Source organism: Aotus nancymaae, unplaced genomic scaffold (assembly GCF_030222135.1).
Source record: "Aotus nancymaae isolate 86718 unplaced genomic scaffold, 86718_ANA_hifiasm-v0.15.2.pri h1tg000008l, whole genome shotgun sequence".
NCBI lineage: Eukaryota > Metazoa > Chordata > Mammalia > Primates > Aotidae > Aotus > Aotus nancymaae.
The window spans coordinates 46,244,331-46,257,735 of NW_026988419.1; the positions used below are offsets into that span (position 1 = coordinate 46,244,331).

The 13,405-nt window shown below is 39.8% G+C and overlaps 1 protein-coding gene across 1 annotated transcript in view; it reads right to left on the reverse strand.

Moving 5' to 3' along the window:
- Window positions 1-10,896, reverse strand: part of FAM171B (family with sequence similarity 171 member B) — a 79,449-nt gene extending 68,553 nt beyond the window's left edge. Inside the window, exon 1 of the mRNA XM_012473917.2 lies at window positions 10,659-10,896. Within this exon, the coding sequence (XP_012329340.2) occupies window positions 10,659-10,896 (238 nt within the window). The remainder of the gene's footprint in view (window positions 1-10,658) is intronic.
- Window positions 10,897-13,405: the final 2,509 nt, after the last annotated feature.

Here is a 13,405-nt window from a genome sequence, read left to right on the forward strand (position 1 = left end):
TCCTATTTGAAATATTATACTAGGGTACAGAAGCAATTTTAAAATACACATTCTTTTGACTTCTGTGATTCAAACTTGAAGCAATTGGTAGTGAAAGTTTTCAATTATGAACAAGCTCACCCTATCATATTTGCTATGAAGGAAATCAGCAAATTATCCCTAACTAACAGTTTTATCAGACTTTGTAACTGCCAGTGTTACCACAATTTCTTTTAAGGGTGTCTACCTTAAAAGAATGTCTTTTAAGGACATTCTTTTTCTAACATTGCCAGAGAAAAGCACATAAGAGAAGGCCATTTCTACCTCATTCTCAATTTAAGAGCCTATGATTCCAAGAAAGCTTATTATAAAGAATAGTATAACCTAGGAAGGGAATACTTTTGTTTTTAAAAAATTATTATATATTTTAATCAATATTAGGCATTGCTTCATTGTAAATAGGATTAGATTAGTTGTTTCATATAATAGTATAAAATTTTTATAGTCAAATTTTGATTAATATAAAGAAACTGGAGTTTTTGGAAGTATTAAGTCATAGCTTTTCTGCTAAACCTCCAGAATCAAACAGCACAAATATACTGAAAAATATATGCTAGGAAGTACTTATTTTATGAAGAGAAGTTATTTGTCTTTAATCACAAATACTTGGAAAGTACCAGTTCACTTAAATATAAATAAGTAGATGGGTTTTTTAAGTTCAAGTTTACAAACTGAATTAACCATAATCCCTTGCATGACACACCCTGATCATTGATCCATGAATGGTTTGTTATTCTACTATGCCCATTATTTTGGTGACATTTTCTCCCCTTACACAAAAGCATGTTCTTCATCTATTTCATTCTTACAATAAATGGCTTTTTCTGGTAATTTTGTTTCAGTCATCCAGACATTTATAAACAAACACTACTCATGTAAATGTCAAAGAACATTAGCAGCATGTTTCAAGTTTTAAAGAAACATAATTCATTTAATTATACTGAGCTATAACTGACATCTTTTTACCCTTTCCCAAAACACAGGAAAGGAGGCAAGGGTGGAATGCGTCAAACTCCAGGACATCTGCCGTCTCTAACTCCTGGTTATAGCTAATCCATTAGGAAAAACAAATCACGTATCTACCCATCCTGTTTCTGTTTGTATCACGTTCCTGTTACTAAAATGCAGAGAAATAGGTCAGTGGGAATAAAAGCATGAACACTGGTTTTATTTTATTTTAGAACAGACAAAGGATATGGAATTCTATAGTGTCTTTGGAGCCCAGGGACCTCACGGCATGAGCTATGAGTTGAAGCTGAACATTTCCACCAGTTGACCAGTCAACTGGTCACCTAAAACCCAGCTAGTATTTGGGATCCACAGATACAAAATTGCTATTGTTGTAGCCAAGTAAATGTTCTACCTCTCAGCAGAACTAACAAGTGAATTAAAAATATGTAATTTGGCTGGGCACAGTGGCTCAATGCCTATAATTCCAGCTACTTGGGAGACTAAGGCAAGAGAATCGCATGAACCCAGGAGGCGGAGGTTGCAGTGAGCCAAGACTGTACCACTGCACTCCAGCCTGTGGGACAGAGTGAGACTCTATCTCAAAAAAAAAAAAAAAAATATATATATATATATATATATATATAAAATTTATAAATATATATAAAGATTTATTTATAATTTATAACTATATATAGATGTATATAACATAAATATATATATAAAGATATATATAATTTATAAATAATATTTCTTTACTGAACAGGAAAAAACTGAACTAAGTACAAGAAGTGATTATACTGACAAATTAAACATTTACTTAAATCTTAAATTATCCCCTAAATTGTTATGATATAGAAATCTGCTTAAGGAAAAAAACCATATTAAATAGAAATTGAAATGTCACATATAAATGAAATTAATTTTAAATCTTACCTTCTGTGTAAGATATAGAACATTAATATGAAGAACTCTGGCATTATCAACTCAAGGTTTGAAGAGTAATACATTACTGAGGCATGTTACAGTTCTGGTTCACTAGGTCCCTGAGGCATATTTGACACATTAATCATGATGGAAAGTGATTACCATTTCCCTGACACCTGCTGCCCTACATGAAATGGTACTCTGAATCACTCACTCATTTTAGGCCCAAATGAACTGGCCTTATATTCACAGACATTATTAACAAGTATGTAAGAATACAGCCTAGTCACTGTGACACAAACAATCATAAAAGAAAAAAAAATTAAATGGCACAGAATCTGATATGTCTTGGACATGTGAATTGTGCTGACACAAAAGGCCAATTAAAGAATCTCCAGACAGAATCTTCAAAGCAAACTGAGCTGTTTTCTTAAGCGTACACAGTTATATACCAATTAATGTTTTGGTCAACAGACCACATATATGACAACAGTGGTCCCATAAGAGTATAATACCATTTTTACTTTGCCTTTTCTACCTTTAAATACACAAATACTTAAAATTGTGTTACGATTGCCTATAATATTCAGTATAGTCACGTGCTGTCCAGATTTATGGCCTAGGAGTGACAGGCTATACCATATAGTCTAGGTGTGTAGCAGCTGTACCATTTAGGTTTGCGTAAGTACACTCTATGATGTTCACAGAATAACCAAATCACCTAATGATGCATTTCTCAGAAAATGTCCTTGTAGTTCAAGAATGTGGGACTGCATTTCACTACCACACATACTTCTCATGGTTTTAGACTCTTCCAGGTAAGTTTCTTTGTTTTGTTTTTTTTTTGAGACAGAGTCTCACCCTGTTGCTCAGGCTGGAGTTCAATGGCGTGATCTCAGCTCACTGCAACCTCAGCCTCCTGGGTTCAAGCAATTCTCCTGTCTCAACCTCCCAAGTAGCTGGGATTACAGCCATGTGCCACCATGCCTGACTAATTTTTTTTTTTTGTATTTTTAGTAGAGATAGGGTTTCGCCATATTGGCCAGGCTGGTCTTGAACTCCTGACCTTGTCATCCACCCGCCTCAGCCTCCCAAAGTGCTGGGATTGCATGTGTCAGCCACTGCGTCCAGCCCCTGATAAGTATTTCAAAGCAAACTTTACCAGTAGTGAATGGAAAACAGTGTATCCATTTCCTAGCTAAGGCAACTTGGACAAAAGAAAATTAAGAAACATTACATTAAGCCAAGTAAATGAATGACAACAATACCAGAGCTAACCTAGTCAGACAGAACATTGAAAGAGAATCAAGTTCAATATTTATATACTTGGGGAAAGAGCTTTGTTTCAGAAAAATAATTGGTACAGTTTCTACTTAGTCACATTAAGAACACTGTAAAACTGCTACTAAAACAAACTGGACTCAAATTCAACACAATGGCATATGTTTTTCAACCTGTTATCAACACCAAGAAATAACTCCTTTTGGTTATTAAAATCCTGGAAAGAAATCATAATTACCCCATCTGGGAATATGGCCTTTGAGGCATGATTACTTAGTTAATTTCTAATCCCACTTTTCCTATTGATTTTTCAAATTCCTTGAAAAGAAAAAAGTAAGTAAATAAGTGCTTTTATGGATGAGAGATTTAAGTGGCTGCCAAGGGCAGGAGAAAATGGTGAGATGTAGGACAAGAAGTACAAAGTAGCAGATATGTTAGACGTGTATGACTAGAGACCTAAGGTACAGTGAGGATTATAGTTAGAATATTGTACTGTACACTGGAAACTTGGTGAGAGTAGATTTTGGTGTTGTTACCACACCAAAAAAAGCAACTATGTGAGAGGATGGATATGTTAATTTGCTTGACTATGGTGGCTATTTCACTATGTATAAGCCTATAAAAACATCATGTTGTTTTACTATAATATATACAATTAAAAAATAAAGTTAGCCAGGTGCAGTAGCTCACATCTGTAATCCCAGTACTTTGGGAGGCCGAGGTGGGCAGATCACCTGAGGTCAGGAGTTTGAGACCAGCTTGGTCAACATGATGAAACCCTGTCTCTACTAAAAAAAAATACAAAAATTAGCCTGGCATGGTGGCAGGCACCTATAATCCCAGGTACTTATGAGGTTAAGGCAGGAGAATCACTTAAATCCAGGAGGTGGAGGCTGCAGTGCACTGAGATTGCTCCACTACACTCTAGTCTGGCCAACAGAGCAAGAGTCCATGTGGGAAAAAAAAAAAAAAAGTTAAAAAGAAGTTTAAATTAAGTTATTTTAAGAAAAAGTATACAGTAATACCAAATATTAAATTTCATTATTTTTTAAGTAATTATTTTGTTAAGATAGGTAGGTTTCAGCTACTTAGAATATTGGGGAAAAAAACATTTTTAACTCCAAAAGTGTATCAGTTGGCCCAGCAATTCCACTCCTAGGCATTTATCCGACAGATATGAAAACATGTTCACACAAAGATTTATATAAGAATGTAGCAGCTTCATTCAGAATAGCTAAAATTGGAAACAACCCAAATATCCATCAACAGAAGAATCAATAAACTGATCTGTGGTAATTCATACCATGGAATACTATTCAGCAAACTACTAAATGTGCTACGAAATGAATTAAATCTATGGAAATTATGCTAAACTGAAGAAGCTGGACACATGCTATATGATTCCGTTTTGTGAAGTTCTATAAAATGCAAAATTAATCTATGATGAAAACGAAATAAACACAGCAGGCATCTCCGGGTGAGGGACAGGAATTGCCTGGGAAGGGGGTACGAGGAAACTTTCTAAAGTGATATAGACATCTACATCTTAATAGGGTGATATTTACATGGGTATATCTATTTGTCAAGAGACTAAAATATAATATGTACATTTTATATGTGTACATTTTACCTCTAAAAGGGCCTATTAAAAAAAAAGCCCAGTCCATCCTACCCAAAGCAGTTTAGAGATTCAATACAATCTATACCAAAATACCAATGGTGTATTTCACAGAAATAGAAAAAAATAACCTAAAATTTATATGGAACCACAAAAGACTCCAAATATCCAAAGCCATCCTGAGCAAAAACAAAAGCCAAAATTGGAGGAATCACATTACTGGACTTGAAATTATACTTCAGAGACATAGTAATCAAAACAGCATTGTAACTGTCATAAAAACAGACACAGAGACCAATGGAACAAAATAGAGAACCCAAAAATAAATCTACTCATCTACAGTGAACTCATTTTCAATAAAGGTGCCAGGAACATACATTAGGGAAAGGAGAGTCTATTCAATAAATAGTGCTGGGAAAACTGGATATCCTTATGCAAAAGAATAAAACTAGACCCCTATCTCTTGCCACATACAAAAATCAAATCAAAATGGATTAAAGATTTAAATCTAGGACCTCAAACTATGAAAGCATCACAAGAAAACACTGGGGAAGCCATCACAAGAAAACACTAGGGAAACTCTCATGAGAAAACACTGAGGAAACTCTCCCTGCAAGCACAGGCAACCAAAGCAAAAATGGATAAATGGGATCACATCAAAATCTTCTGCAGAGCAAAGGAAACAATCAGCAAAGTGAAGAGACAAACTACAGAATGGAAGAAAATATCTACTAACTATCCATCTGACAAGGGATTTTTAACCAGAATATATAAGGAACTCAAACAATTCAGTAGGCAAAAAATCCAATAATCTGCATAAACATGTCTCAAAAGAAAACATACAAACGGCAAACAGGTACATGAAAAACTGTTCAACATCACTGATCATCAGAGAAATGCAAACCAAAACTACAATGAGATATCATTTCATCCCAGTTAAAAATGGCTTTTATCCAAAGATAGGCAATAACGAATACTGATGAGGATGCAGAGAAAAGGGAACCCTTGAACACTGCTGGTGGGAATGTAAATTAGTACAACCACTAGGGAGAACAGCAGGAGGTTCGTCAAAAAACTAAAAATAGAGGTACCATATGATCCAGCAATACCTACTGCTAGGTATATACCCAAAAGAAAGCAAATCAGTATATCAAAGACATATCTGTATTCCCATGTTTATTGCAGCACTATTCACCATCGCCAAGATTTGGAAGCAACCTAAGTGTCCATTAACAGATAGTGGACAAAACAAACAAAAAAAAATATGATACATATACACAATGGAGTACTATTCAACCATTAAAAAGGATGAGATCCTCTCATTTGCAACAACATAAATGGAACAGGAGAACATTAAGTGAAATAAGCAAGGCACAAACAGAAAACTTTGCAAATTCTCACTCATTTGTGGGAACTAAAATTTAAAACCATTAAACTCATGGAGATAGAGATTACAATGATGGTTACTAGAGACTGGGAAAGGTATTGGGATGGGGGAGGAAGTGGGGTTGGTTAATGAGTATAAAATTTTGTTAGGTAGAATGAAGAAGATCTACTATTTGATAGCACAACGAGGTAACTGCAGTCAACAACAACTTATTGTACATTTTAACTTAACTGAAAGTATAACTGAAATGTTTATAACACAAATAAGAAATGTTTGAGGTGACAGATACCTCATTTACCCTGATGTGATAATTACCCATTTTATGTCTGTATCAAAATATCTCATGTACCCCATAAATATATATACCTACTATATTCCCATAAAAATTAAAAATTAAAAACAAATACCATGTAGTGGAAACAGGTAGAAGTATGGGTGAAAAAAACAACGGCAGAATTTTGACTATTGTTCAAGATGGGTGACAGGTACAGACTTTTATTATACTATCCTGTTTACTTTCTATATATTTAACATTTTTCAAAATAAAAAGTTTAAAAAGAGATATCACTGAAATATGCAATCAAAAATTTTCATACCATGAAAATATGACTCTCAAGAAGCTCTCTCTGTACTGAAAAGACATTTCTATGATCCCTGGAGATCCCCTGTGTCTCTGCTTCACATAGAGAATTTTAAATGGAGCTCATTATTTTTCCCCAGCTCCTCTCGCCCCCAACCCCAGCATGCCTCCCATCTAATAGGCCATCAGAATGAATATAATATGGTTGTCTCAACTACCACCAGCCCCCAAATTAATTCTCAGGACCTTCAAATATTTATTTCTAACAAATACTGGTACAGATGGAGAAATGAGAGCTGTTGCATACACTGAAGAAAACAACTGATTTGATGGATACCAACCTTATTGTTTATTTTCACTGCTCTCTGAAGATGGTGTTTCAATAAGTTAATGAGAAAATGGAAATGTACTTTTTAAAAATACTGATTTTTTAAAATTTTCACATTCAAGTTTTTTTAAATCTTGCTTTCTTGTTTCTCAGCAATACAAAGAGCCATACATTTTTAGAATGATAAAATCCAGAGAATACTAAGCAAAGGCAATGGTCAGTTTCTCTACTATGGACTGATAAGGCTTAGTCATATATCAATCACTGAATGTATCATATTCGTTTTCTAAATTTTGCCTGAGAAAAGTCCTACAGTTTTTCATATGGTATGTCCAAAGAATCGGAAGCATCATACAGAGGTAAAGAATGAACTCAAGCTTAATCACAGCAATTTAAAGGTATAACATGTTAAAACCCTCCTATGTCATAAGAGGATTAAGTATATTCAGATAACAAATTATGGTTCATGCATGTAAACTCAACATTTTGGGAGGCTGAGGCATGAGGATTGCTTGAGCCCAGAGTTCCAGACTTTGCGACTAGCCTGGGCAATAAAGCAGGACCCTATCTCTACAAAAAAAAAAAAAATTAGCTGGGTGCAGTGGCATGCACCTGTAGTTTAGCTACTCAGGAGGCTGTGCTCAGGAGTTGAGACTGCAGTGAGCCATGATCACATCACCATCTCAAAACAAACAAACAAACAAACAAAAAACAATAAATTCTTGACAGAACCTAGTAAGTAGGCCCAAGTACTGGTATCAATCAGTTTTCTATAGTCAGCATAAGATAAACACTGAAATTAACTAAAATTAAAGATCCAAAATTTACATACTTTATAACTTCTAATTACAAATTTTCTTACATAACATTTATTTTTATACATCCCCAGCTAAATTCCAATGGAGAATTTATTCAGTGAAGAAGAGCAACTACTAAGAAAATGAAAGTGATCCTTGATGCCAGCACATTGATTGACTGATTCATTCATTCATACATCCATTCAACAAATGGTTGAATGTCTATGGGTACCAACCAGGTGCTCTTCCAGATACTAGAAATATAGCAGTGAACAAAACAAAGTCCATGCTTTCCCAGAGCTTATGTTCTACCAAGGGAAAACAGGCTTATTAGAACAGCTGAGAATAGTGAGTACCATGGAGGAAAATCAATCAGGGTAAGGGCAAAAAGGGTGTGCAGATTACCATTTTAAACACCTGGTCAAGAACTCAGTTACTGAGACACTTAAGCAAACCTGAAAAATATGAAGTTCCAGAATTCCAAGCACAGAAAATGGCAAGTGCAAAGGCCAAACACTTGGGTCCTCTTGCAAGCCAAAGAAAACAGAGCTAGTGTGGCTACAAGTGGAGTGAATTAGGGTAAGGGCTAAATGAGACGAGAGAGAAAGGAGGATACAAAGGATCCAGACCTTTGTAGGCCATTTTCAGGATCCGGGCATCTAGTATGAGAGAGACGGGAAGCCATTGGAGGATTGTGAGCAGAAATGATCCTATTTAATGTCTCTTTAAAAGATCCCTAGCTGTGTGAGGAGAACAGACAGTAGGCAAACAAAGGTTGAAACAGGAAGACCAGTTCAATGGAGAGATCACAATGCATTCAGAGGAATATTTTAACTTCATTTGTTTATAAGCTGTGTTGCATTATAAGACTCGGTATTACAATAACTAAAACAGCAGTCAGTTGAATTCCTCTCTCATTTGCCATTGGCTTGGGTAATTTAGAGTGTTTGAGGAAGAAGAGTCATTATAGGTTACTTTTCAGGTTCTAGCTTGATCTATTGAATAGTGGTTCCTTTATCTCAATCTAATAGGTAAATAAAACAAAAACTGCTAATTTCCCAGACAATCATCCTTTTCAGAATATGCCCTCACAAACATTGGAAAGCAAACATTTTAATTTGCATACTCGATTCAGGTTTAATATTATTGCAGTTATTCATAACCCTAATCATAACATATATATTACAGTAGTCAAAACCCATTTAATATTCCTGAAAAGCAAATGGAAATAAAAATATACTGCAAACCATAAAACCCACAAACACTCTCCTAGACTTCTGCTTCATAGCGAATTTATGAAGTATCTCGTTTAATGAGGTCAATCAATCTGCTATATCCAATTTCCTTCAGTTTAGTGAACAGCATGTCTAAAAGCAGCCTCACCCAAACCATGTTGTTATCACTTTCAGTTATTAAAAGCTGGGTAGGAAAACCATCATACACTGCATACCCTTCAAGACTTTTAGCCATACTTGAGTGTTATTAATTGGTGTAAGAGGGTGTCAGAAACACATGCTTTCCTGCACACTTTGGTGATTTCATCCTATGCTCAGAGCACTCTGATAAATTAAATCATCCTGGCTGTGTCATGAATCACAGCTGGCATGCCTATGTACTGCTTTTTGATGATGAGCAAGCAATACAAAATGTGATGCTGACTCTACTCTTTAAAATCTAATTTTCAGCACTCATATAATATTACCAGGCAGGATTTTAAAACAAAAACAAATGTCATAATAGAATTCACTTTGGTTTCACAAAATCTAAGCCCTCGTGCCAGAAAATTGAAGGCTTTTTTTCTTTCCAAATAACAGACAGCATCTACAGCAGGGAAGCGAAGTGGGTTGGGGGGTAGGGAGATGCAATATACATGGATCATCCACTATTTGCTTAGCCATGGAGCTTTAATGGTGGGAAACAGGAACCGGGGAACTGTGATAGCCACCTATACTGCAGCCGCCGTATTTCTACACCTTCATTGAACAGTGTCAAGAATCTGCCTCATGTAAGTTCTACTAACGAGTAAGGAGATTTCCCTCTTTAGGCATAGGTTTTTGCTGTAGGAACGCCACTCCAGACTTTACCTCATGTGTCCTCCTCTCCTTTTCCCTTTTCTTCAATTACAAACTCCTATTTGATTGTGTTTTGCTTCATCTTATTGTACTAAAGGCATTCTTTGCAATAAGATGAACCCTTAAACCTTCCTGGGATAAGGAAAAAGAGAAATAAATAATAAAATACATCAAGATTTCTCTCTCCATGGCTAAATTTAAATACAGCAGGCATGGAGAAATGGTGAAAGGGGTGTGTGGGTGTCCATGGCAAGATTTCTCAGTCTCTAGGAGAGAAAAGGATAGAGAACAAAATGCGTAAGGGATTTAAGAACCGTGTGTGTCTGTGTGTGTATAGTCATTCCCAGGGCGGAGGGCAGAATTCAGGAAGAAGGGAGGGAGACGAAAAAGATCATCAAATCAACCCAGGTAGTCACCCACCCCCAGCTTTCCAACCCTCTTCAACCCACTGCAGTGCTGAGCTGCCCAGAAAGCTCATTACCCAAAGGGAAGATTCCCTACACCAGATCTAAGGACCAAAGGCTGGGCAGCCAGTCTAGGGAGAGAGATCAGGAGGGATGGTGACAGAGACGAGCAAGTGGATGGGGATGGGGATGGCTAAGGAAGGGGCGAGGAAGCCAGCGAGGCCATAAGAGATCACCGGCCGGGCCTGAAAGGCCGGGCAGGGCAGCCAGGACCTACCTGGAACCGTCAAGGTGGAGGATGCCCCAGGCACTTCTGGCCTTTCCTCCTCAGCCTCCTCCAGCTGCTTTTGCTGTTGCTGCTGCTGCTGCTGCTGCTGCTGCTGCTGTTGGATGAGGCTGAGGTCGGAGCGGCTGAGTTCCGCTCTGGCAGCCGCGGGGACCAGCCGCGCCTTCAGCAGCACCGCGGCCAGGCCAAGAAGCAGGGTGCAAGGGACGCGCCGGCAGAGCCTCGCCATGGCCGAGAGCCAGAGGGCCGCGGCGGCATATTGCGGGGCTCCGGGCGGCGGCGGGCGCCAGGGCTGCGGGCTCCCGGCAGCGCCCGCTCGCTCGCTCCCCCTCGCGCCGTCTGCCAAGCACTTCCTCACCGGGAGCAGGAGGAAGCCCGGGAGGCGGTTGGGGAGAAGGAGGAGGGAGGGGGAGTTCGCATCCTCGCGCACGTGACGCGCGGGGAGGGGTGGGGAGGGGCGAGTCGGGGCCCGAGGCCCCGCGCGCTGCAGCCACCTGGGGCCGGGCTGCTCGGAGAGGACGCGGATGCTGGGGCTGAAGCCCCGGTGGAGGCCCCTAGAGGAAACAGGAAAAGGAGGCCTTCTGGGACCTGATAGACCCTCATAGCCTCTACTCCCTACTGAGGCACTGGGAGAATCTGCAGAAAGGGGAGTAAAATTCTCTCCACCTGAGCCCAAAGTAGCAGAGAAAGTGGTATATTGATTACCGCCATCCAGCACATAACGTGGCACCAACGGATCAAAAAGCCAGGATCTCAACCAAATAGGCTTAGCTCGATGTTAAACTGCAGCGCTCCGGATTTTGACTAAACTTCCTTTCTCTGCCCTAGTGGGAATTTCTTTCCTTATCTAAAATATTCTTAATTACATTTTGTCTAATGTAGCCTACACTTTTCATTTGTTCCAAAAAAAACCAAAACCAAAACCAGAAAAACAACAACTTACTAAATACTAGTTGCTTACCCTGTGCCAGCATTTCTTCAGGTGCTTGGAATAAGTAAAATACAGACCCTGCATTCCAAGAGCTCACAATATATTAGGGAAAAGATACACCAAAATAGATTAGAACCCAATGTGATGGCGCAACCAGAAAAGCATTACACGTCCAGAAGTCTCAGAAATGGAAGAAAATATCTTGTGTGTGAAGGGGAATGAAACACCAGGGAGGTAGAATATGAAAAAGAAGAAGACTTCTGGCCAGGCGCGGTGGCTTACGCCTGTAATCCCAGCACTTTGGGAGACCAAAGCAGGCGGATTGCCTGAGGTCGGGAGTATGAGACCATCCTGACTAACATGGTGAAACCCCGTCTCTATTAAAAATACCGAAAGTAGCTGGGTGCGGTGGCAGGCCCCTGTAATACCAGCTACTCGGGAGGCTGAGGCAGGAGAATTGCTTGAACCCGAGAGGTGGTGGTTGCAATGAGCCGAGATCATGCCACTGCACTCCAGCGTGGGCGACAGAGTGAAACTCTGTCTCAAAAAACAAACAAACAAAAAACAAGACTTCCACACAGAAGAAAAGGAGAAATCAGGATCAGGAACGTGGAAGAGTGTGTGTGTGTGTGTGTGTGTGTGTGTGTGTATGTGTGTGAAGCCCAGAGGTGTGTAATAGCACAGTGGGCTTGGAAAAGTGTGAGCAATGATTCTAACAGAGGAATGACAGTGTTTTAGATTAAAGAGGAGAGTGGAGACGTCATTAAAAAATAATAATGGCAAGCATTTCTGTAGTACTTACTGTGTGCCAGGCACTGTTCAAGTACTTAACATTTGTTAACTTCTGTAATAACTGTAAGGCTGGTTGCATTGTGGAGACCTCGGACACACCCCGCCTCCCCCGCGGGGAGCTCAGACACACCCCCTTCCCTCTCAGGAGCTCCGATGCTCCCCCTTCCCTGGCGGAGAGCTCGGACACACCTCCTTCCCTTGCCAGGAGCTCGGAGGCTCCCCCCTCCCTTGCAGACAGCTCGGACACACCCCCTTCCCTCGCGGGGAGCTCAGATGCACCCCCCTCCCTCACGGAGAGCTCGGACACACCCCCTCCCCTCACAGGGAGCTTGGAAACACCTCCTTCCCTTGCCAGGAGCTCACACTCCCCTTCCCCCCCCCCCGGGGGGAAAAAAAGCCCCGCCGGGACCTACCTGATACCATTTTGTCCTATCTGGACCCCACTCCGTGCCTGCCATTTTGTCTTCCTACTTACCATTTTTGTCCTATCTGGGCCCCACTCCCTGCCTACCATTTTGTCCTCTCCGGACCCCACTCCATGCCTGCCATTTTGTCTTCCTGCTTACCATTTTGTCCTCTCTGGGCCCCACTCCTTGCCTACCATTTTGTCCTATCTGGGCCCCACTCCCTGCCATTTTGTTCCATTCGGGCCCCACTCCCCGCCATTTTGTCTCACTCACCTTGGGCACAACCAATCAAACACCTCCACTCCCTATAAAACCCCACGTCTGAGAGGAGTCCGAGCAACTTCTCCAGCCCCTCCTGTCAGACCGCAGAACCTCGTCTGGGGGCCTGAATAAATTCCTTCGCATCAGATCTTCTTGTGCTGGCCTCAGTTTCTTCATCTTACACTCAGCGAGAACAGCCCTTACAATAACCTTGGATGCTGCATAAAGAAATTGAAATTTACACTGTAGATGATAATGAAAGAAATTAATCAGGGAAGAGACTTGCTATCAATTGTGCATTTTATTTTTTTGAGACAGAGTCTCACTCTGTCTCCAGGCTGGAGTGC